Genomic DNA, 27,782 nt, shown 5'->3' on the forward strand with positions numbered 1-27,782 from the left:
TTTGGTGCCGGTTCCCATCGGGCCCAATGAGAAAGATATTGCCATCTCTGGTCCAGCACCGTTCTACACCAAACCTCTTTCGAGTAGCCATGAAGATGTCGTGCCTTGGCTTCGTCAAAAACTCAGACAATGTGACTCCAGATCCTTTCAAGTCTTTTTTGGTAGACCATATCTTACGTTTTAGAGATATATCGTTAAACTTTACCACTATAGGCCGGGGTCTATCACTGTTGCTGCGTCCCATCCGATGGCAGCGGCTAAAGGATTTTAAAGGTGTATCTGGAACATTCAGATGCTTTGTTAAGATTCCAGCTACAATTGAATCCACCTTTTCATTTTTTTCTTCCTTCACTCCATGGATTAAAAGTATCTTCTTTCTGCTTTGCATCTCCTGCTGATCAACAAGCTTGTTCAGAAGTATAACTTCCGATTGAAGGCACTGCAATGAAGTCAGCACAAAGGTTCGAAAGACTGTAAAGTCTGAAGCCAATTTCGAAGAGGGACTGCCCATTGGTGCTGCAGATATAGCTTGGAGATCTTTTTGGAAGTCATCCATTCTGTGATTGAAAGTTTCAACCATTTTTTCCATGGACTGTGCAATAGAATCCATAATTCAATTTAATGGATAGTGAAATTAGTGCTAAGTGAGGTTATGTCACAACACTGATTTTAATAGTTACCAAATTTAAGTGAAATAACTATAGGACACAATAACGAATGGTCAAGGTATTTATAGCATATTAACTTTTGTTAAAAAAAAATAAAGAAGAAATACAATTATATATTTTAAATGAAACAGCTGATTAAACATGTGTTTACTGTCACACACCTACCCTCACTTCACTAATTCACTAATTCAATGAAAGGCCTAAAAACTACAATGTTTTAGTTTTATTATCTTGTATAATAACAGTAGGTATAGGTGAGCTATTTGTGATGAAGTTGTGTGGTGCGTTTGGGTCAAAAGTTCGTTGGTACCGTCAGCATGACATTGGAATGCGCTAACATAATTCGATTCGGCCAATATTTACCATCATAACGAATGTACTAACATCCAACCTAGATACTTTCATTGCTCGAGGCCCGAGCGTTGTATGGATAGCAAAAAAATTACCTTTCAATGATATACGTTTTTTACGTTTTTTTTTTGACGATGTCACATATGAGAAATTTTGAAATAGAAAAAATTTGATGTATGTTTTTTTTTCTATTCTTACAGAATTTCTCACATATAAAGCATTTCGATGCTATAAAAGAAAAAATTAAAGATGTCACATATTTTCAAAGCAATAAAAATAGTATGTACTAGTTATTTTTCATAAGTTTGATATTTTTTTTGCATTCTGACTTGTATTTTTAAATGTAAATAGAAATATTGTATATTTCAAATTTTAATGTCAACATAATAAGATGTGTTATTTGGACATAAAAGTGTGACAGTTTTTGTTGTAAAAATATATAATACAATTAGAATAATGCAAGAAAGACAATGTTTGCTTTAATTTGTTTTATTTCCTTTCTCGGGTCTCAAACTACTTTTATATCAAATTTCGTCCAAATCGATTCAGTGGTCTAGGCGAGAAGAGACGGCGAGATAGCATTACTTTCGCATTTATAATAGTGATTTATGCATATCAAGCAAAGTAATTAAATTTCTAACAATGAGACGTCATTGCTGACGGTACCATTGTGGAGGTGAAAGGCGACGACTCCAGTTCAGCATATTGTTGTATCGTGCGATTTGTTGATGGCGAACTATCGTGATAAGATATATCTTTGTACTTGTTTCTTGTGTGTCGGTTGCGGTTGATGAATTCGGTTTATAATTGGGAATGTAAGTTGGTACCTTATGGTAAATACGAGATCTGGTAATTACAAAAAAAAATTAATATGCGTATACTAAATCAATTTAAATAGTTTTATATAATTAAATATATTATTTTTAAGAATTATATTATTGACCGTCTCGTACGTATAGTGAGCGCGTGAGCGTAGCGTAGATCCGAGGGGTCCTGAGTTCGATTCTCGGTGGGGACGCACAAAAAAAAGTCTCGTTCTAGCAGGTTACAGAAGGTAGATCACCTACTTGTCTGTGAAGAAAATCGATCAGTGAAACAGATGTACATCATTTGTCCCATACCCCACTAGGGGACACGGTTCTTCACTTTTTTTATTGCTTGCCAGCATTTAATCTATGTTTAAAAAATTTTGTCTCGGTTTCTGTAACCAAACACTTCCGAAACAGATTGACAGATTATGATAGTTTTTGTGTATATTCGATAGCTCTGAGAATAGGTGTATTGGCAGAACTTTTGCTAGTAAGCGCGATCTAATATAAAATATTAGCTTTATCTGCCTTGTCCGCACTGAGGAAAGTTTATTAAAATAATGTATAAAATATAACTTTTAACTGAAAATGCAGCTTTCTAAAGGTGAAAGAATTATAAAAAACGGTCCAGTAGTTTTCGAGTTTATTGCTTATTTTCTCTTTTAAAGTATAAGTTGAAAAAAAAAGGCAAAATTATTATTAATTTATATTTTTTATTTTAATAATTCACTTTTTATATTATTTGGATAAAATCGATTCTATGAGTTCTCAATTCGGCATTGCATAAATTATACATAAGTACCAAAGTTAATTAGAACAATACAAAAAAAAAAGAGTCGAATCAGACCTCCTTTTTGCAAGTCGGTTAAAAATAGAACCCTATAAAAGAAGTAATACTTTAAAAGGAAACTTCTGTATTTTAAATATGAATAAATCGTTATAACAATAGAGGAAGGTACGCTGTAGGCGCGTGGACGGTCACTGACCTCTTATCTACGTGTCAACATTAACTGGAGATGACTTCAGATGGTTTTTTGGATCCTTTGCCATATGTAGGTACTTATTGAACTGAACAACCAGCTTCGCGCCCGCGGCTTCGCCCGCGTAGAATTCGCTTATATGGCGCGGCATGGTAAGGAGTATTTTTTTTCGCATTAAAATGTACGGTTTGTCCTTTCTCAAGTTCAGTTCTATCTTCATACCAAATTTTATCAAAATCGGTTCAGTGGTTTTGGCGTGAAAGCGTAATGATGATATACATCTCTGTCACTAATATCTTAATGGACAAGTAGGATCATCTATATCCTACCAGACCGAGTGAGTTGTCAGTCCCCACCGGGAATCGAATCCAGAACCCCTCGGTTCTAACCTCGTTAATCACCAAGGAAGCGGACCTCCAATTAATTTAGAAAGAAAAAATCCTTATCCATTTAGAAAGAAAGTAAAAAAATCTTCTTTCTTTATCAATTCATTTAACATTCAGGGACTGTTCTACAACACAGGTATGAAGATACGTGAGTAATTATGAAGTTTTTGGGTGCGGTTAATCGATTTCGCACCAATGTGTAACAAACACGCAAACATACAGTTATATAGGGAACGTGCATTATGCTCTGTTAAAATTGTTATTGGTGAAGTATACAATGGGTGTAATAAATTAAGACTAAAAGGTTTTTATGCACATTTCAAAGGTATATATTATATAGTACATGATGCGCCCCGCGTTTTCACCAGCGTAAGTCTGTATCCCGTAGGAATATCGGAATAAAAAGTTGCCTATATGTTATTCCAGTTGTCCAGCTATCTACGTACCAAATTTAATTGCAATCGGTTCAGTGGTTTTTGCGTGAAAGAGTAACAAACATTCATACACATACATCTATCCTCACAAACTTTCGGATTTATAATATTAGTAGGACTTACAATTTCATACTTTTAAAAGATAATCATCAGATTTTATAGAATACTTTTATTTACTACGTAAGATCGGTTCAGACTGTTTAGAAATGAGAAATTTTGAAAGAATAGAAAAAATTCGATCACGAGGCAGGATAAGATAGATTTTAGAAAAATTATTTTCTATTCTTTCAAAATTTCTCATTTATGAAGCATATCAATGCTATAAAACTAAAAATTAAAATCAGACTGTTCAGTTTCGGAATCACTGTCCCTTTTCGGCAGTCGGGTAAAAGCGTATGGGAAAAGCAACCTACAAGGACGACACACAGCAAAGGAATGCATCTCGCTTGATGGAAACCGGTTTCTAACGGGATTTGATTATGTACAAGGAATGGCATTTTAGATTTAGTATGTGCGTACATATCTATTAGTTTTTTCTTACCTTTGTACTTATTTAGTTACTTATTTAGTTATCTATTTAGTTACCTGTTAGTTACCTATTAGTTACCTATTTAGTCACCTTTTAGTTACCTATTTTTTTACCCATTTAGTTACCTATTTAGTTACCTATTTAGTTATCTATTTAGGAACCTTTTGAGTTACCTATTTAGTTACCCATTTAGTTACCTATTTAGTTACCTATTTAGTTATCTATTTAGTTATCTATTTAGTAACCTTTTGAGTTACCTATTTAGTTACCTATTTAGTTATCTATTAAGTTACCTATTTAGTTACCTATTTATTTACCTATTTGGTTACCTATTTAGTTATCTATTAAGTTACCTATTTAGTCACCTATTAGTTACTTATTTAGTTTTTTTTCTTACAATTATATAGCCCATAAAGCTGCCGAGCTTAAATGGAACTGGGCTGGCCATGTCTCCAGAATGTCAGAAGTGTTGTGGGCAAAACAGATTCTAAAACAATGTCTTGTTCGGGCAGAACACAGAAAGCTGATCACCTACATGTCCATATCTATGTATCCATTAAACAAATATCATCTGCCCCATACCCCACCATTACTCTTTTTTCATATTCCACATGAAATCGGGTTGCTCCAATAAATATCAGTAACCTACGTGAAGGTAGTTGAAAGAATTAAGCGTAACAATAACGTAGCGCACAAAGCCGCGTGGAGAGGCAGTAGCGATAAATGAATAGCAACGCTTGGGAGACTGTCCAAAACAATTGGTATGAACCAATTTATATGACCGCTGGCCAACCGTTACTCTAACTGAAGTAGATTCTCAACCGACTTCAATAAATGAGGTTCGGGTTTGGAATAAGACTTGACGGATATATTGTTTCATCATTTATTTACAGATATTGAATACGTTAAATGCCTATGTGTTATTCTAGTTGTCCAGCTATCTACGTAGCAAATTTAATTGCAATCGGTTTAGTAGTTTTTGCGTGAAAGAGTAACAAACATACACATACACATACATCCATCCTCACAAACTTTCGCATTTATAATATTAGTAAGTTAAAGTCGGGTTTTTATCGATGTCGTAGTTGTACCACTTACAACTCAAGATCGGCTGAATTGATTTTAATGAGTTTATTTGCGATGAATTTGTCTTCGATCATCGATTAAATAGTTTAGAAACTTATTAAAATCATCCATTTACTTTAAAGCTTTGTCTGGTAGAGATCGCGCGATTTAAATGCCTTAGAATATTGTGAGTGGAGCCAGGGCAAACTTCTAGTATCTTATTAAATGGACTTTCGAAGTTTTCCATATGTTAAAGAAGTTGAAAATAAAACAAAGACGCCCCTACATCGCACTCACTTCGCTTAATGTGATTGATTATAATTTGAAATTGCAGATGTGTATGTGGCCAAACAAAGACGGGTCTTTATTCGATGTAACGACGGTACTTATGAATTCGAAATACATTGCGCTTTACGTCCCATAAACTGACCGCTTGTCACTTCGCTTTCGAATGTAACAAGCTATGTATAATGAATCTTATTTGGAACGGCGTTCGTAATAACTTTTCTGTTCATTGCGTTGTATGTTCTGTAAATTGACTATCGACTTTCTTTCACACGTACACGAGTAGCAATGTACACGGGCTCCTCAGAAATATGAGTAATGAGATACCAAGTTCAATGACTCGATTGGGAAGTTTTAAGTTACATTGTTTTTTGGTCATTTTTTTAGCACGTGGGAAGTGCGTGATCCAAAAAATTAACTATTGCAGTAATTGTATCGCTTTGGGAAGTTAATTTAGACGTTTGGATGTTATGGAGTTGTCTACGCTAATATTATAAAGAGGGAGCTTGTATTTATGTATGTTTGTAACGTTTTCACGCAAAAACTATTGGGCCGATTAAAAAGATTCTTTCAATATTAGAAAGCTGAAACTTCAATTAGTGAAATAGGCTATATATGTACTACGGTCGTCGCCGAGTTGAACAACTAGTCTTTTATAGTAAGATTTTTTCTTTCAGTCTATGTCCCTATTAAGAACGGCTAAACTGATTTTAATGTTAGGTTCTAATGGCTCTTTAAAACCTTGATAAATTGAGATATTTAATGTATAATCAATATATTAGTTTGTGTATCACAAATACGAAAGTGGAATATAAATGATAAACCCTACTTATAGTATAAATGTTATTAATACTGTCTGTCTCTCTTCACTATACCGCTGAACCTATTTGGATGAAACTTAGTACAATGATAGTTTGAGACCTCTAAAGGGACATAGGATAGTACGTGAACTATGCAGACGATTCGTCTTTCCTCTTACTACGCGGGCTGAAGTAATAATACAGTCAGTAATAACGTCTATAATACTCTTTTTCGCACTGTCGGTTAAAGTTTTATTTCACTGCAAGTTACTACTGTTTATCTTAGATCAGACTCGTCACACCTCTGTTTGCCTCGTTAGCATGCAAGTGGTACTGTGAAGTTACATGTTTTATGTAGTGCCTTCTATTTTATTATCTTTTAACCGACTTCGTATTTAAAGCAATGGAAGATAATAATTTTGAAATATAAGACGTTTTACGGATTTAAAACTGGATTTATTCATTCTTATTTAAGCCTTATAGCCAGCGTAGTCACGCCGTCTCCCCGTAAACCGCGTTTAAAATCCGTTAAAAGTCTTTAATTTCTAAATATATTACCCGCGTAAAATCAAACACAAGAAAATGCTAAGATAAGAATAATATCTTCAAATAAGTAATACGACACTACGTGTTTCGCATAAACAAGCAGGCTGGCCGACTATCGGGCAAAAGCGTCGGCTAATTGGTAAATTGTGTTCGATTCGGTAAACGTCTTTTAAATTTTGCCGACCCGCACACACATGCAGCTAATCAGCTAACGATGTGTGTAACAGTTAATTGTACACTCATCGATTTTTTTTTTGAGACGTCGTACGTTATCTGTATAGGCTATAACGGTTGCCTAGCAACGGTGTTTTTGTTTACATTAGAGTTCTATATTCAAAATAATATAAGCTTAAGTATTGTATTTATTTTTTTCTTGCTGTTATTAACGAGATAGTTTATGAGGTTGAGTGTATGGATGATACATTTTCACACAAAAACGGCTAATTTAATTGGGTGAGTTTTGGTTGAGAGGTAGATCTTAGTCTGGATAAGATACTTTTTTACCCGATTATTACGACACATAAGAGGCGTACCTACAAGATTCATATTAAAAGAAACAGTATAAATATTTAGTAAGAGAACTGACTGAAATATAGATAAATAGATTGTTTGACTTTATGTCCAATACCATGAAAGATTGATCAGATAAGGGTGAAATTTCGATATACCGATAACACATAGAGATAAGCCAGTGTTTATTGGTGTGATGACTTCTAAAGTAAAAGGAATGTGTGTATATTTCTGAATATATTTGTTGCTGTTCCAATCAAAACTGCTCAACCATTTTGGATGTAATTTAGTATGCAGATAGACTAGAAATAATTATAGGCTACGTTTAATCAGTGTACCAAGAAAGCTTAAGTTAGCCCTACTGATATTATAAATGCGAAAGTTTGTGAGGATGAATATATGTGTATGTTTGTTATTCTTTCACGCAAAAACTACTGAACCGATTGCAATGAGAATTGGTACGTAGATAGCTGGACAACTGGAATAACGCATAGGCTTTTTTATCCCGATATTCCTACGGGATCCGGACTTACGCGGGTGAAGCCGCGGGGCGCAGCTAGTAGGTATATTTGGTAACAAATAACTCTTAACAAGTCTAGAGGTCTAACTCAATTGTCTAGATTGCCTTACAGCGATGACGTCACTAACTAAAATGCGACATAAGTGCAGTTTGTTAAAACCGAATTGGGGTCTGACCCATTGTTTTGTGGGTGACCTTTGTATGGGCACAGTTGGAGAGGTTAAATCAACTAAGCTGAAGCGATTGTTCTAGCCACAAATGAGTAACTGAGCTTAAACTATATATTTCTATTCGTGTTAACTTTTACAAGTTATTAAGGATAGGATTTTTTTAAACAACGTTCATTAAATTTCTGTTTTATTTCGTCCGTTTCTTTTTTTACAATATGCGGGATTAAAATCCATTGGACAACTTTAATACCAGACAGCGTGAATACCAGTGTAACCTCTGCTGTGAAAAATCTCATCGGAATGTATAAAGTAGTTTATTAGATTTAATATTTGGAAACGAAAAAACAAATATGTAATTATCTACACTAATAGTATAAAGAGGATACTTTTGTATTTTTGTACGTATGTATCGTTAACATGCAAAAACCACTCGGCCAATTTCAAAAATTCTTTCATCATTAGTAATGTGCAATTTAACTGAGTGACATAGGCTATATATGTATGTACCACGGGCGAATCCGGGGCGAACAGCTAGTTACATATATTATAGTAGCATTTATAAATAACGGCAAACTCGCAAATTCAGTGTCTCCCGAGTTAAACGGAGGGTCAATGCATTTAATATAACGTATTTTTGTTCGTCGCTCTCACTGTAGCCACGGACCGTTTCCCACGGAGTGATTTCTCGTTTGACCAAACAACCTTGGTCCATTGTCGCTTTTGGGGGTCCGTTCGGACTCGATTCTATTGTGTTTATGTGCTGGTGTACTTGGGGGTTGTATGGGAGACTGGATGAGTCTTTGTGGGGTTGTCTCACTCAAGTATGGTGTACTAGCTGCGCCCCGCGGTTTCACCCGCGTAAGTCCGTATCCCGTAGGAATATCGGAATAAAAAGTTAACAAAGGCCGCGTTCCATCGATACAATATTGTAATCATTGAAATAATGTTTCGTATTGGTTGTGATGGTTCTTAATCATCTCAATAGATGGCGTGGGGTGCCCCTTAGGCACATGAAACCGAAAGAGTAGAAGAAATTCGATTACTGTGGCAGGATCACGGGTGGCCGAGAGGCTAGGCGTTGCTACGGTTAGGCAAGAAACGCAGGTTCGAATCCTGCCTCGTGATCAAATTTTTTCTATTCTTTCAAAATTTCTCAAATTTAACTAATTTAACTAATCTAGGATATCGAATAAAACTTCCAATGTTATATGAAAGATAATATATATCTATTACATATTTATTCATCATAGTTTTCCGCATACACTAGCCTATCTAATTCACTCGATAAGGCTATATCTTAACTGATAAATAGTCCTATTTTATTCTCATCATAAATAACGTATGTAATCAACATTTCATTTAGTATATTTATTAGATTTTTCAATTTATCTGCACATGTGGATAACATCACCACTGCTTAAAACGGTGAAGGAAAACATCGTGAGGAAACCGGCATGTCCGTGAATCAGAAATTCGACGACATGAGACATCTGCCAACCGTGGTGGATTATGGCCTAATCTCTCATAGGAAGCCTGTGTCCCAGCATCGAGAACATATATAGGCTGATGATGATGATGATGAGAATTTTCTAATGAGTTTTTCTTCGCCATTTTGATACCTACTGAATATTTCGGTTTCACTTATTTCGGTGACCTTGTCGCGGGTGTCTGCAAGGATAATGACCCCACTCAGGTAGTTAGGAATTTTCGTCAGACTGGTTTTAGATGATATCGCGCTGTGTTATTTGAATACTTTTTAATTTTTATTCTGTTAAAGTTTAACGGATTTAAAATGCGAATTCTTATTTGGTAGTATTGTAGTGTAGGGTAAATAACTTATCTTATATCTTTAAACGAGCAATTCTTGTATATATATATATATATATATATATATATATGTACAATTGGAATCTCGGAATCGTTTGGCGAATAATTAAAGTTCCACAGTTGGCGTTGTTAAGTAACGAAGTAAATGAGTGTTTGCTTTGAGGTTAGACTAATTGTTTATATTGTTTTGTGTTTTCTTAATGCACGTGTTCACTTAAAAATGCCTAAACGATCTTGGAAAAAACGCTTATAAACAATCTAACTTCACGAAGTTAAAGAGCACAGCTCGTTCATCCAGGTGCTCTTTGTTATTATATGTCGAAATATTGTTGTCTTCATCTCGATGGTATCTGTGACATCGTGTTTAGAAGACTCGTCTGACCACTGTACCAACGGCCAAATTGAACCTATTTATCTAAACGATTTGAATATGTATGATTTACTAGCTGCGCCGCGCGGTTTCACCTGCGGTATCCACGCGGAATAGCAAATATTTATATAGTTCACGTATTTTGATGAATAAGCTATAATTTTGTAATTTTTTATTAAAATCCTTTCAGCAATTTTTATGTGAAATAGTAACAAACATTCATACATACTAACAAACTTGCGCATTAATAATATTAGTAGGATATTATTATTCTCAAATCCAGTTTTTATTTAATTTGCGTATAAAGACGCAATATTTAAAGAAATACGTTAACTGGTTTTCTCAAAGCTTGTTATTGAGGCATATACGTGTTCTTATTTCGTAATCAGCCTTAATTCATATTTTATTTAACGTAGTAACCTTGATGTTAACCTACATTTATCATGACTAGCTATAACCCACTGCGTCACTCGCATGGTACCCGGGTAAAGACTAAGTGCTAATTCAGGCTATAATCTATTTCTGTACCCAATTTCATACTGATACGATGAGGCGTTTTCGCGTGAAGGAGTAACAAACATCCACTTTAAACGGACGGATTTAATGTAAACTTTATGTATGAGATTAATTGAGATAATATAGATGGTCTCTCATTGTAAGCGTGGCTTCTTAGCTTTTATAAACGTATTATATTATTGATGGTAACGAATTTAGACATACGTATATACCTTTTACCGTGGTTGCCTGGAAGAGATCACTTCTAAGTGATAAGGCCGCCAAACAAGTTGTACGCTTTATTATAGTCATTATTATTATTATCTTTAAGTTTCCTTCTATGTACAATCTTGTTGAAGAGTTAAAAAAATAAATAATTAAATATATAAAAATAATGCGTATGCACCTATGAACATTCGTAGATATGTAAAATGGTCACAAAATCGCCCGAAACCTCAGTGCGTCCGTTCACAACGAAATTAATCCTACAGGCCGTCGGGTTTGCCATATCAATATAAGTGCGCCAAGGAGTGGCTGGTTGCGTCAGTGTGTGTGCGTGTGATATGCGATGTCAACACAGGCGTATTACAAGGAGCGCCTGGGTTTCGACCCTCAAGAGGTGGAGCTGAACGGAGGCTACGAGGGCCCCCACCACAAGCGGCACAGGGGGGATAAGGAGAGCCACGATCAGGTGTACGAAGAGAACCTGACCAAGTTCAAAGGTACAACATGTTGGGGTTTCTTTATTCAGCAGGCAGGTTCGTGGTGGCGGTATTGAGAATGCGAGTGGGCTTGGATGTGATGCGTTCTGTTTGGTTTAGCCTCGTATTCATGGTTTATATTTGGACCTCAAAATGGTCGTAATTCGACTGTATGTTTTGTACTACCTTATACTTTCGTTTGAAAGCCTGGTGCCTGGCGTTTGGCTCTGTGAAACACGGTCGAATTCTGACGATTTGTTATAGTGTTGGCAGCAAACCCAGCAGCACGTTTGTTGATTCAACTTTGTTATAATTAATTATCAACACTAATATTATAATGCTGAAGAGTTTGTTTGTTTGAACGCACTAATCTCGGGAACTACTGGTCCGATTTGAAAAATTTTTCAGTGTTAGATAGCCCATTTATTGAGGAAGACTTATATCTATACCACGGGCGAAGCCGGGGCAGACCGCTGGTATTTAATATAAGGTTTTAAAATATAATGACGCATCTACTTACTTACGATTCCATTAGCATTCATAACATTTTTGGCATACATTAATCAATCGTTTATGTTTCTAATTATATCAAATACGAAACGAGTTTTTGGCTTAATAACATAGTTTGATATACTGCGTGTTCAGTTTATATTGTTGTTTTAATTTATTTGTGTTGTTGTTTCATAATATACATAATGCGTGGTTTTACATTAACAACATTAGAATTATAAAAGGCATGTATAATATAATAAGGTGTTTATGTATATTATTTTTGTATTTTCTCGTGTTTGATTTTACGCGAGTATCATACATTTAGAAATTTAAGACTTTTTAACGGATTTTAAACGCGACTTATGCGCGAGGCGCGAGACACGTCTCCCCGTGACCACGCTCGCAAGTGTTCGAAACGTCGGGTTAATATTATAATAAATAAATCGCGTCTAAAATCCGTTAAAAACGCTTTAATTTCTCTATATATTATTTTTAACAAATATGGGTAGTCTATTCTTTGTAATCAATTTACGATCGCTGATTAAATAGGGCATAATTTAATACGAATTGTTGCACCGGTATTAGATTGATGAACTGAAAAGTGACCCTAACCTTTAGTACCTCATACCTTATGGGCATGCTATTACGCCCAAGTGAGGGTACAATACGAGAAAACATTGCAAACGTAAGACAAGTGTCTAGTTGTAATAGACATATTTACACATATATACATATGTATGTGAATGTATTTATTAAAATTGATATCTTACTAGCTTTTACTACTTACTAGCTTAGGAGTAGTTTAATGGATGTAATTTTACATATAAACCTTCCTCTTGAGTCACTCTATATATTAAAAAATACCCCATCAAGATCCGTTGCGTAGTTTTAAAGATTTAAGCATACATGGGGACATAAGGAAAGAAAGCGACTTTGTTTTATACTGATTTGATTATGTCTAATCTTATCATATTGAAATTTCCACAAACTATTTAAATAATTAAATTTTAACGAAAGGAGCACCATGTATACACTGAAATATTATTCCTCATTCGCGTGTTTGTGGCTTGAACTTTGAATACAAATGACTCTAAATACTATCAATTCACGTGTCTCTGTTTATAACTCGCTGATAACGATAAGATAGCGCTGCGATAAGGTTTGGGCTTGTTTCGGAGATGCGTGAGAGACCGCATGTCGCAATCTGTTGGGTGAACTATCGGGGATTTGTGTTGCATTAAATATGGTTTAACGGTTAGCTAGTATTTCGCCCGCGGCGTCACTCGCGTGCAGGTGTACTCGACCTTACGAATTTGCTCGTTTCCTTCCTTGTGTTCGCTATAAAAAGCAATAAACGACATTAATAAACTCGAAAACTACTGGACAGATTTTAAAATTATTTCACCATTAAAAAGCCGCAACTTCGCTTAGTGACACAGGCTATATATGTACCACGGGCGAAGCCGGGGCCTTATATTATTAAAGCCGACGTTTCGAACACCTTACAGCGAGCGTGGTTACGTTAATAAGTCTTTAACTTCCAAAAAAAAAAATGTCTTCGTTGTACCTTAGCGTACCTGTGCTGGTTATAGTACCACTCTGACCGTCGGTGCTGATGGTAGAAACGTGTGAACCTCTGAAGCATTTTTGATTTTTTTTTTTATTCATGATAGAGAAGCGCTTGACCACGATCTCGCTTGATGGTAAGCTGAGATTTGGTCTAAGATGGAGCGCGCTTCCCTAGAAGGTACCTGTTTACACTTCCCTTGAAGACCTCCAGATTGTACTCGTCAGGGAATAAAGCGTAGATATCATTTGTATGTGGTAGTCGAGCACGCTGCGGCACGAATTGGGCCAGCTCGCACCGGGGAAGTACCACACCCCCACAGAAGACCGGCGTGAAATAGCATTCTGCTGTGTTTCGTTCGGTGAGTGGGGGAACCGGAGGCCCATATCCTTTTCCTTACCCTTCCCAGTCCTTTCCTTTATTCCTATCGCCCATCCTTTCTTAATCCCTTCCCAAAAAGTCGGCAATCCATTTGTAGAGGCGTAAGGTCTGCTATGAACCTTATGCCTCTCCAAATGTTCATGGGTGGTGGTAGCGCTTACCATCAGACGTCCCACCTGCTCCATTGCCGAATGTAACATACCATAAAAAAAAAATCAAGCGTGTGTGCATAGGGGTTTTTACGTTTCGGCACCGACGGTCAGCGTGACACTGTAATCAGGTTATGGATCTGTCTAGCCAGACGATATAATAAATCTTCATTCGCATATCAAATGAGACAAGCGTTATAAATGAGTTCAAAGCGTGTGTATTTCAATCAATCCAGCGGCAATTGGTCGTGATTGGTCTGATGAGTTGTGTTCAATGTCGCAGGATTTAATTATATTATGTTGATTTGATATTCGTACGTCTTTTTGTTAAATCCTCGCTATACATCACTATAAAGCATAAAACAAAGGCGCTTTCCGACGCCTGTGTGTCTGTATGCTTAAAAAAAAAAACAAAGTGAAGTCCCGTGTCCCCTACTGGGGTATGGGGCAGATGATATACATCTGTTTTACTGATCGATTTTCTTTATGGATGAGTAGGTGATCAGTCTTCTGTGTCCTGCTAGACCGAGGCATTTTTTTTTGTGTCCCCACCGGGAATTGAACCCAGGACCCCTCGGTTCTAAGCCCACGCGTTAACCACTGTACCAAGGAGGTGGTCATCAGTCATGGTGTCTGTATGCTTAATAAAATTACGCAATAGATTTTGATGAGGTTTTTTTAATAGATAGTGATTCAAGGGGAAAGGTTATATGTAAATAGTATATATATAATAAAAAGGGTATATATGTAACATAGTAGGTATAATAAGGTAAATTGGATTAACGACACTTCTTTATGTCATGTAGATTTTACGTACCTACCTACTAGCCAAAAAAATTCACCTCAGAAGTCATGGTTGGAAAATTCGCTAGTATATCTTCTAATATATAAAATTCTCGTGTCACAGTTTTCGTTGCCATACTCCTCCGAAACGGCTTGACCGATTTTGATGATATTTTTTGTGCTTATCCGGTATCTATGAGAATCGGCCAACATCTATTCTATTATATTTCATACCCCTAAATGATAAGAGTAAGGCAGAACAGCGTTTGCCGGGTGCAGCTAGTATATAAATATAAGGCAAAATTTCACCGTCCCTTCTCTATTCGATGGCCTAAAAGTAAGTAAATAATTACATATAGGTACGTATTTAAATTTAGTTTTTATACACACTAGGATCCTAAATATCTTAGGACTTGGGAAATTACAGAAATCATTATTTGCCAAGTACCGTCGTACTCTGTATGTTTGAAGGACAAAACTTCACCTATAACGGATGCATATCGCATTCCAACCGACTTGCAAGCAGCTACTCGCTTTAAGCGATCTTATCGAAAACGAGCTATGCACATTGCACGTGTGATGACGTCACTCGTTTTAAACTAAGTCAGCCTGAATGTAATTGATTCGGAACGCGATTAAATTGTTCTTGTTTGATCAAACTTGGAAATTTTTGGTGGTTTAAGAAAGTTTTGGGATATTTGGTATGTTGGTATAAGGTGGTGGTTCGCCTGATGATAAGCGATCACCACCGCCCGTAACATTTGCAGAGGTACTGCCTCTGCGGATGCGCTGCCCGCTATAAGGGAGGACGGGGCTTTTATGTGATACTAGCTAAATTAATTATGAATTGAACTGGACTATCGTACGGAGGTGTTAAATGGATGTCTATGGGAACTATGGCGTCTGCCTTTCTACTACATTTCTACTACATTCTTTTATTGCTTTCCTTTCCAATCATGGGGTTGAACTCATACCTACTAAGTCTCCCATTCTCTGGCTACTAATCACTGCGCGAAATGGGTTATAATATTGAAGTAGTAATATAGGTTTAATCTAGATTCATATTTATGTCACAACGCTATCTAGGCTATATTATTTAACTAGTTTTAAGATAGCATTTAACTTACACAATCAACTTCAATACAATGCAGATAATAAAATTTAATGCAATAGACTGCAAACGATGTTATCGTGCGACCACAGATTCAATCTGTTACGGAATAGGGTTGCCGATTTGAGAAATTTTACCAGTATTTAGGGTATTTAGATAATTGACCGCCTCCTTGGTACAGTGGTTAACTCGTGAGGGTAGAACCGAGGGATCCTGGGTTCGAATCCCGGTTGGGACGCACAAAAAAAAAGTCTCGGCAGGACACAGAAGGCTGATCATCTACTTGTCCATAAAAAAGTCAGTGAAATAGATGTATATCATCTACCCCACCCCAGTAGGGGATACGGGACTTCACATAGATAATGAAAATGCCTAATGGATTTTAATTACCGATGTCGGGATGAATAATGTAATTAATGAATCACGTTTAAAATCCGAACCTTATAATACGGTGGTAGTTTTTAGGATGCAATTAATCATTGTTATTTATGATGACATGTATATATTTTTTATGAAAAAGTCTATAGAAAGTGCGATCTAAACTTTGCGAATTTTATCTATAATATTATGATTATAACTGCTTCTAATTAAGAAAATTATTAAAGCTCAATAGCTCTACCACTCTTGATTCAGCATACATTAATATTAAGTAAAATAATGTTCAATATAGTGTGTAGAGCCTACGACAATATTGATGATAATAATTGTTTTTTACCAAGTGTCATTCAAAAAGTCTTAGCGCCTCAATATAATTTAAATAAGAACTATCGATTGACAGCCCTATACAAGACAGTGTTTATGTGCTCGAGTGCTGGCCGGACCAGTTAAGTGCAGATTGCCTGAGAACGTACTCAGGGCTGCCAGATAAATGTATAGCGTAAAAGAAGGTAACTAAACGCAATTTGAAGGGTTGTTTTGTATATGTGTGTAATAATACATGCTTAAGTGTGTGAATGTATTACATAGAAAAAGGTGTATACAAGTTATTTCTTTATCATCCTATCAGCAATAAAAATTAAAAGTATCAGAAATTGACATGAAATTTATCAGGAAAATATTAATATGAGAATAGTATTGAAGTAGTGCGCAATTCACTCGAGTAAACCCGTGGGCGTTTTACTAGTATTCAACTTACAAGACTGGTAGCTAATGATAAATAGATTATTAATCGTAAGGATGATGGCAGTATAGCTTAATTCGGCGAAGCTCGTTATGCAAGAGTGAGTCACTACATTCCACGCTAAGATGCTAAGCTTTGTGCGACATTACAAAACGTTTGATGATACGTGGGCAGGGTCTTGGTTACTGACGTATAATCCGCTCCCTGACCCCTTCACTAAAGCGGCTCGACGGAACACAGTGGTAAAAAAAGAAGTTCCTGGTTATTGGAAATGTATTTGTCATAACCTAACCTTTATAAATTGAAAGGGTTGGTTATGACAAATAATGACCGCTAGTTCAAATGAACCAGCGGTCCGCCCCGGCTTCGCTCGTGGTACATATAGCCTGGCTTACTAAATATATGGGCTATCTAACAAAGAAAGAATTTTTCATATCGGTCCAGTAGTTTCTGAGATTCGCGCGTTCAACCAAACAAACAAACTTTTCAGCGTTAGCAGGTATAATATTAGTAAAGATGGCCTCACGCCCGACTCTGCCCGGGTCATTTATAATAATTGAAAAAGTATTCTTTCAAAGTTGGTTCAAACTGCACTAAGTGTTCAAATCGACTTCAAAAAAAGAGGAGGTTCTCAATTCGATTGTTTTTTTTATACTTGTCATCTCATACAAAGTTAAGAGAAAGTTATGATTACTCGGTGAACCGATTTTGATGATCCTTGTTTTATTTGAAAAGTGGGGCTCCCCGTTTGACGCCATTTAAATCTTATCTAGTTCCGACAGTTCGAAGCCGATTAAGTATTTTATAAAAAAAAAATATTATTATAGAATGACTGCATTGTCGTTTTGAAATGTATTTTTCAAAAAATGACATCAAAAATCCTCTATTGTACTGTTTGACTTACATCGCATATTTCAACCTTCAATAAAGTTAATTTATCCACTCATGCAGGTCGGTACATCATTTGAATCTATATCCACGTCGCATGCACCATAAATGCTATCACACTAATATTATAAATGTGAAAGTTTGTTTGTTTGGATGTTCTCCGTCAATCACGCTGAAACTACTGAACGGATTTTTATGAAATTTGGTTTACAGACAGGTATCTGACTTGGGTGATAGGATACTGTTTATCCCGATTAAATGCTCCCTTGGGATACAACAGGAATCTTACTATCCGGGCGGAGCCGGGACGAGCGTCTAGTAATACATTATTATAGGACAAGTTTTCCTTCACACTTACGCGAAATTACTTCCGCGCCTAAAATAGTTCGGCAACGACCCCCGACACGAGAATCCAGGTCTATTTCGGTCTAGATAACCCGATCGATCTAGGTTCGTTCACCCGTAAGCGTGTCTGCCGTGAATTAGTCACGATATAGAAAAAAGTTTTTGTGTGCGTGCGCTTTGTTATTGAAATGTTTGAGACTAATTGCTTGTAACAGTGTGTGTGTTTCTTGTAAGACGTACACATGCGCGTGGATATAGCACACAGACGGGCGCGTATGCGCACACAAGCGCATTTCAGTTACGATTTTCGATAGGTTGTAGTAAAGATGGAAGAGAATTACTAAGATTTGAATTATTTCTATTCTGAATTCGGTCTTTATCAACCGACTTCAGAAAAAGGAGGAAGATATCCACATCTTAAGTGGGATCTACCACGCAGAGCTTTAAAGTTTTAATGTGTTTTAATTATTATATATATAATTCGATTGAAATTTTCTAATTTTTTTACTAGTATGTTACCAAAAGCAATTATTGTTATTGTATTTAATATATTATCTCCATTCCAGATGAACGGGATGCGATACAAAAGAAAACTTTCACGAAATGGGTCAACAAACATTTGAAAAAGGTGAGAGACATTTTTTCATCTAATTGTGTTAGTGTTGAAATATTTGAACCAATGTATGGAAATTGTGTTATATCACTGCTGGAGTTTAATTTAAACTAGCTTACGATATATATAGATTTTATATTAATGTTAAGAGAAGTATACAGTTACATTGTAAACACAGGTAGAATATAAACCGAATAATAGTTCGTTGATTTGTACAAGCTGTGTGTTACGGATCAATTATTGACAGATTATAATCTCGAGAGTTAGATTATAATATGTTATGTTATTCTGTACGTACATATATTAAATATATAAATTACAAGCAAAGGTGTGATTCCTATATATCTCTGAATATATACTTTAAAGTTATTTTGAAAATGGTCCAGTCGTTTCGGATACTGGTCGAACGATAAGTAGGGTCAGTCAGTGAGTGGTAAGTGAAAAGTGTTTATTGTGGGAGTCGAGCACGCTTCGGCACGAATTTTGCCAGCTCGCAGCGGGGAAGTACCACACCCCCACAGGAGACCGGCGTGAAATAGTGGCATGCCACTGTACCCTCTGACATAAAAAGAAAATAATAAATACATTTACCTTATCAAGACGTGGCCTGAATATATCGCAATATTTCAACGTACAGACATAAACAATTTATATTGCATTGTTTACGATGTCAATAAATAACAATCAATGTAACGCCGAGCGGTGAATCAGCGCTTTCGTGTGTATATATGGACATACATGCAACGACGTGTATTTCGCACATTATTGAACGTGCGACTGGTTTTACGCGAATGTTAGCCTCTGAGGAAATCTTATCCTACTTATGTTCAAAAATGCAAAAGTTTGTAAGGATGTGTGTGTTTGCTGCTCTTTCACGCCGATTGCAATGAATTTGGTATGTAGACAGCTGGACAACTGGCATAACATATAGGCAACTTTTTATCCCGATATTCCTACGGGATACGGACTTACGCGAGTGAAACCGCGGGGCGCAGAAAAAAACCTCATACGTGCCACTTGGCGCACCGTCGCAATTTGACGCGTAATTTCTTTATTAGCCTATCAATTAAGATGCACTTCATTCGCTGATTGTATACGAGACTGGACTGCATTGTCTTGGCCCAATGCTATGTTCAATGACCTGTCAATAGTGGCATTTGTAATTGATGGAGCTGCGCGTGAGTGGTGAAGACGAGCCGTATAATTGTCAGGGTTTATGCGCGGTGTGCGTGTGTCGTGATCACGATGTCATTGTATGCAATTTGTTAGTGTGAGTGTGTGTGTGTGTGAGAGAGAGAGAGAGAGAGAGAGAGAGAGCGTGTGTGTGTGTGTGTGTACATAATGGAGGTAAATGTATTGACGTTCATTAAAGGGTGTTAAAGTATAATATCAAAATGGTCAGCTTTTTTCAACCGACTGTTGACACATGAAATGAACCGAACATCAGACCTACGAGATGAGACGTTTCGAAGGAATATGGTAACAATTAGACACGAGAATTTGATGCATATAGATTTTTACAAACTAAACATTTATTTATTGAATAAGACTTTTCTTGAAACATTTTTGCATCGTCATCAGGTACACAGTTTTAACATTTACCACCAGTTTGGAAAACAGTTTCTACAGAGAGGAGTCGGCAAGTAACCCTGTAGACAACTACAGGGTGTACAGGGGTACTCGTTATATGTCTACACACACAAGTGTGTATAGACATATAACGAGATCACTCACGGAGTCCCAGTAAGCCGATAAACAGTCGTCTCCACATTGAAACAAAATACGTTTATCTGTATATTTTGCATTCCGAGACGATTAATGAATCGTGGATGTTATTAAACAAAAGCGCCTTTATCGCTGATTCAGAGAGCTCTTTGTGAAAGTGCGCGAGTTACCCTTGGCGACCTGGTTACGTGACCAAGTCATGTTGTGTTTCGTTTTGTAATCTGTGATGCTTTGATGTTATGCGTTATGGGATGAATATTATGACCTTATTACATGGGGTAGAAACGTAACTGCTGTCCCATATAAATATGTGTTATATAATGAACACTTTTTGCTTCGCCTACTTGAATGAAAGTTCTCAATACTTAGCCTGAAGTTATTTCCTATGGAGCGTGTTGAAAAATAACTTTATAAGAATCGTTTTGCTTTGTAATTTTTTCAAGTCGCTTCTATACCCTGGATCATAGTAACTGATGTTTGTAAAAACGAAAAAAGTGCTGAATTCAATTGGTTTTTTGTGTTTGTTTGGACTTTTTTGTTCTTTGGCCATTTTAGAAACTGGACTTCCCTTCCTCTGGACGTAGACGTAGACAGATAGGGTCCATCTGTAAAGAATTGTATTACAATTAATGGCATTACTATCCTATTTACTCAGGCTATTGAACTCCCAACTAAACAGCGATATGAGATTGCTATGTGTTTACACAGCGAACCTCAACAAAGGATGTTATTGCAGGCCCACTGAGTCACTGGCCTGGCATCTTGTTTAGGTTAGACCCAGCTTAGTCATCTTGCGAACGGTGTGGCAACTGTGTTCCCTTCTGCACGTTTCTTTGAATTCGATTGATGTTCGATGGAAACGATTAGTAAGGGGATACGGTTTTCGGTTCAGGATGCGGGTGAAATGGTCCAGGATAAATAATTCAACGGAAAATGAATCGTTGCAGCAATAGGGAAATGAAGATCTTGCCAGCTGGTACTGGATCTAGTCTTCGCGATGTGGCTCCACCTTCATCGCGAAATATATGCTCATACGTTAAAGGAATAAAAAATGGTTAAAAAGTGAAGAAATAAGATATTATGTTGTATTTACATAGATGCATTTTATTACATTTGAAAGCTATAGCGAATATAGCGAACCTCGTCAAATAGTACTCTAAAAATGTACATCTCTTGTTTAACAAGTCTTAAATCCCTATAAATTTCCCACCGTGACCATGCTTGCTGTAAAGTGTTCGAAACGTCGGGTTATTAGTATAATGAGGAAATCGCGTTCAAAATCCGTTAAAGTTTTTTATTTCTAAAAGTCTAAAATCATTGTGAAATCGTCGTACCCATAAATCTAACAGTATTCATTGAAATCCATCATTTTCATAAACAGCAGCGAGCGTAAATTTCAAGGTCCCAATAAAATTGGACAGGCCATAAATCAATCGAAACCCCGCCAACGTCCACTGCTGAAGTTAACTGCGCACACATATTTTTTTTTTTTTTTTTTATGTCATAGTCGGCAATGGAGCTGGTGGGTCGCCTGATGGTAAGCGCTACCACCGCCCATGAACATTTGGAGAGGCGTAAGGTCAATTGCAGACCTTTCGCCTCTACAAATGGATTGCCGACTTTAATTGGGAAGGGATGAGGAAAGGATTGATGAAAGGAATAAAGGAAAGGACTGGGAAGGGTAATGAAAAGGATATAGGCCTATATACATATGACATGACATGTAAATAATGATGTCAGGCAGTAGCTGTTGACGTGGCATTTGACCATAGCATGGTGGGATGTGCCCACGTAGATGTAGATAGATGTCTGTTTATCTCATAGTGGACACTTGAGCTGGTGATTCGCCTGATGGTAAGCGATCACCACCACCCATGAACATTCGTAGAGGTAGTGGACTCTGCGTTTAAAGCTATTGTAATGACACATAATTAAAATAGAATAATAAGCTTAACAAAAAACTTACAATAGATAACCATTGCATTATTAACCAGCTGCAGTTATCTACAACCAGTATAGAGAAAGTAAGATAGGTTAGGAAAATAATAATGCTTGAATAAATTGAGCACAGACGATACATTAACACGTTAAAATGCACGCAGAGCCGCGTGGCTAGATTAGTACGTACATGAAGAGACGATAACAGAAATGAGGAATTAAAATCATTATTTATAAATAAATATGTTCACATATTTATATGGTTCAAAATTAATCATTTGTCGTCGCGCCATTTCCATTAATTGCGCATTTATCATTATCTAATGATACACTCATCCTCTCGGATAATCTCAGTTATGTGGATTATGAAGGGTCAGCTTTTGACTGCTTGAAGAACCGAGAGTTACTGGCTTAGTTTCCCGGTAGGAATGTAGTGGAAGTCTATAATAAATTAGGTACACCACATTAAAGGAAAAAGACAAAAAACGGCCTGGCCGGATGGAAAATAAGGTCCGTTTCCTTTTCCTTATCCGTCCCAGTCCATTCCTTCTTTCCAGTCTTTAATCCTTTCCTTTTCCCTTACCCCATAAAAGCGGGCAGCACATTTGTAGAGGCACTACCTTTGCGAATGTTCATGGGCGGTGGTGATCGCTTACCATCAGGCGAACCACCAGCTCAGTTGCCCGCTATGACATAAAAAAAAGGTATGTAATAAGATGGCATTTCACTGTGAAGAGAGGTTGTGATGAAGAAGTGCATCTGTCCCATACCCTAAAAGTGCTCTGGATTTCATTTATACTCGCTTAACTAGTTCTCGGCCGTGGTTTTGTTGGATAAGCTATAGTACTGATAATATTTGAAATGCATCTGGAGAAATAAGTTTTCGAAAAGACTACATGAAAAAAAGAACAATTTATTTTAAAACACACAAAAACACAAATAATAACAATACATAAAAACAAAAAAATTATAGTAAGAGAAGGATGTTTTATTGAACATTATTTAAATTTTCTTCATTATACGAAGCGTACAGAATACCATATTATATTATTATTCATTACCAAACGTTACATATTTTATTTTATTTTGATTATTGAATATATGAGTTATTGTATGGCTGTGTTAAATTGTATGCGGCTGTATAAAAATATATAAAATTATAACGTTTTTAAAGCGCGATTTATGAAATAAAAAAGTGTATTATACGGTTTTAGTATAATGAAATAAATCGCGCTTTTAATCTGCTAAAATTATAATAAATTTTTTAACATATGTTTATCTTGTATATTATGTATACTTACAACTTATTATTTTGTTATTTTCATCGCATATCTGGAACAGCACTGGAGGTATTTGAAGGTTTGTATTGAATTATATTATTATGTAAAACGACCTAAAATATTCTGATATTATTAAATAATAGCTTATGCCCGCGTATCCGTTAAATTCGGTGTAGTTTAATAGATGTTATACATATAAACCTTCCTCTTGAATCACACTATTTATAAAAAAAAACTCCGTTCGAATCCGTTGCGTAGTTTTAAAGATTTGAGCATACATACATACAGACGCGGGTAGCGACTTTATACTATTTAGTGATTAATTACCTTTACCTATTCTTTAATTGTTATCACTGTGTGCTTAAAAGTTAAGATGGCCAGTCCTGGGCTATCCCCGCATAGTAAGGTTTATTTATTAATTTATTTAAGGAAAGGCTTACCAACTAGATACATATTTCTTGTTAAAACTATTAAAATATACATCAACACATTAGTACTTATGTATCTAAATTACAGGTAGGCACATCTTTACCAGCATTTAAAATAAAAATGGTTCCATAATATGGTTCTCGTGCGATCACAAGGATGAAAACTATCCTATGTCCTTTCTCGGGCCTGTATCTCTATACTTTAGCATTAATTTCATATTTTATCCAAATCGATTCAGTGGTTGGGGCGTAAATGAGAGATAAATTTACTTTCGTCTTTATAATATTGGTAGGAATTTTGTTATATCCAGTGATATATAATCTATTACGTAGTAGTTTTAATGCATTGAATGCGTAAAGAAATCGAAACCTAGATATAAATTTGTAAAGATATTTGAGGTCATTGTTTTGTTATCACGTCTACTTTTTATTGTTTATTTTTTTGTAATTTCTAGATAGCTGCATGCTGTGTTGTTTTTTATGTTAAATTTATTTTTTTAAATAGTATTTAAGAAGATTTAAAATACATTCACGAAAATGTGGTTGCAATTTATTGGATTGTTGCAATTTAGTGGTAATTTTAGTTATGTTAATTTTTTAAATTTATTTATCGAGTGCTGGGAATCTAATGACGTCATAAACACAATGGGAGTTTCACTCATTATCTTACTTGGTGATGATTATATTATAAATATCATCATTACTTTTGAACCAATTTTGATGAATCTCTTTTCATTTGCCTCGAAAAGAGAGTCATCAGCGATGTGATGTACACAAATGTAACTCTAAGACTAAGCGTCGCGCGGTCGCTGCATTGACAGTGGCGACGTTAATAAAAAATTGTTAGCGTTACATTGCGCGATCTCATTCAGGTGTTTGACTATTTCACGCTGCTCGGACAGACATACACTCGGTTGCACGTCTGCGAGGTCGTCAACAACCAGCCGTGCTGTCCGCCGCAACAAGTAAGTTGGCATGGTGTGTTGTGAAGCCAGCTGGTCGTGCTTTTGAGAAACTTTAACTCAAACTCAAACTTTACCTCAAAATCAATCTTAAACTAGACCTCATAAGGTCTTATTTTGAAAGCTTTTAAACATCCAAGCAAAATAGATACATATATATTGTTTTTATACTACAAGCTATGTTTGAATGTGTTTGACTAATAATTAATGTAACAATGTAAGTTCTTATGTCGTAATTGTTTCTATATACATATTTGAAAAATGTTTTTGAAGTATTTTTATCACTTACATTGATATTTTGTTCGTGGCAGCGATAAAACTGTTAAATTATTTGCAAGGGAATAATATATGGCAATTATGATAATGGCATATAATTTATTGCATATGGGATAAATTAATTTATTGCAAAATTTTCTACTTGTAAGCCGACTTCCCAAAACGTACGAAGTTCTTTTAATATATGTAGTTGGACTATATTTTTATTGTGGGAGTCGAGCACGCTTCGGCACGAATTGGGCCAGCTCGCACCGGGGAAGTACCACACCCCCACAGAAAACCGGCGTGAAATAGTGTCATGCCACTGTGTTTCGTACGGTGAGTGGGGGAGCCGGAGGCTCGTTTCCTTCTCGTCACCCGTCCTAGTCCATTCCTTCTTTCCAGTCGTTAATCCTTTCCTTTTCCCTTACCCCATAAAAGCGGGCAGCGCATTCACTGAGGTACCTTTGCGAATGTTTATGGGCGGTGGTGATTGCTTACCATCAGGCGAACCACCAGCTCAGCTGCCCGCTATGACATAAAAAAAAAAAAAATATTTCTTTTGTTTTGTAATTTGGTGGGTTTTCTTTTTGTATTGTTGTCATTTGGTTCCATTTTAGCCGACTCCAACAAAAAATGGTTCTCAATTCGACTTCAATTTGTTTTTATTTATTGTAATTGTTTTTTCTGTTTGTTACCAGAACACTTTTTCTGGGGGACGATTTTGATGATTCCTAATAACTTTAAATTTTGTATAGTTTTTTAGGCAAATTTGAAGGTTTTTATTGAAAAAAGACTTGTTTATTTCTCCTAGCCCTTCCTAGTCCATATCCCTTAAAAGCGGGCAGCGCATTTTCAGAGGTCTGAACCTCTGCGAATGTTCATGGGCGGTGCTGATCGTTTACCATCAGGCGAACCACCAGCTCAGTTGCCCGCTATGACATAAAAAAAAATAAAAAAAAAATTATTATAGAATCTGGAATCGTAGCTGCTCCAAGTTACGGAGTTAAACGTTCCAGTTGTATACGTTATAGTTCTCATAAAGCAGATCAGCTGGAAGTTAAATATCGACACACAATATAATATTTATTGTGATTATTCGTAATAGCTACATGTCAGTTGTAATTATTATTTAATACTATGTGAATAGATTTAAGCATAATATTTGCTTTGTAGTTCGAATAACAATTTTAGTGTTTTAGATTAGTGTTTTTTTTTTGTTTTTAGTGTATTTAGTAAATTGTTAAGTAGTTATTTATTGTTTATGTTTTTGTTATTTATCTTTTATGTCTTGTATTAATAAATGTTTATTTAAATAGTGTTTGAAGCGATATAAAAAATAAGCTTGATTGGTTTTTGTAATATGTTTTTGATTTTGTATTGTAGATGTATAGTATGTAAGTTTTGAATACCGCTAAATATAATGAAGTTATTTGAATCAATAGTACATATTACTCGACGCTCGTCCCGGCTTTGTCGGGGTAGCAAGATTCCTGTTTTATCCCAAGGGAGCATTTAATCGTGATTAAAAGTATCCTATCACCCAAGTCAGCTCATACTCTCTCTATATACTAAATTTCATTGAAGTCCGTTCAGTAGTTTCAGCGTGATATAATATTAGATGATATAATTTTAATCTAGTATAGACCTGTGAGTCTTGGAGAATTTTTAATTTAAATTTGAATTTGAGACCTTTTTATTGTAGAAATCGCTTAATTCAGACAGCACTTATTTAAACTCGTTTTTGTTTTTAGCAATAGAATCCTTTTTGTATCAAATTTTTATATAAAAATTAAATTTAATAGTTATAAGGATTTCTTATTGTAGTTTTTTCTTGTGTTTGATTTTACGCGAGTATTATACATTTAGAAATTAAAAACTTTTTAACGGATTTTAAACGCGATTTATTCATTATATTATTAACCCGACGTTTCGAACACTTAACAGCGAGCGAGGTCACGGGGAGACTGTCTCCTCACGTGATATAATGAATAAATCGCGTTTAAAGTTCGTTAAAAAGTTTTTAATTTCTAAATATTTCTCATTGTATCTGTAAATAGAGCATGCATCTGGATACTTTCACGTTTTATTAATTTATTGTTGTCGTTTGTTGTTGTTTAATGAGTGTGTATATTAGATAATTAATTCCCTTTTCCTCTTATCCCACAATCTCATCGTAAAACCTACTAATGCAGTAACTCTATGTACGTATGTTGAACGGCTATAGGTATACCTAGTCTTGCCATAAATATTGTAATAAAGAAAAAAGAAAATTGTTAACTGCAAATAACATTTATTA

At 35.7% G+C, this 27,782-nt stretch overlaps 1 protein-coding gene across 1 annotated transcript in view; it reads left to right on the top strand.

Moving 5' to 3' along the window:
* Nucleotides 1-11,313: 11,313 nt before the first annotated feature.
* The window catches only part of LOC119837151 (plectin-like), a 21,723-nt gene continuing 5,254 nt past the window's right edge, over nt 11,314-27,782 (top strand). Inside the window, exons 1-3 of the mRNA XM_038362673.1 lie at nt 11,314-11,503; nt 18,849-18,910; nt 25,139-25,231. Of these exons, the coding sequence (XP_038218601.1) occupies nt 11,314-11,503; nt 18,849-18,910; nt 25,139-25,231 (345 nt within the window). The remainder of the gene's footprint in view (nt 11,504-18,848; nt 18,911-25,138; nt 25,232-27,782) is intronic.

Source organism: Zerene cesonia, chromosome 26, assembly GCF_012273895.1.
Source record: "Zerene cesonia ecotype Mississippi chromosome 26, Zerene_cesonia_1.1, whole genome shotgun sequence".
Lineage (NCBI taxonomy): Eukaryota > Metazoa > Arthropoda > Insecta > Lepidoptera > Pieridae > Zerene > Zerene cesonia.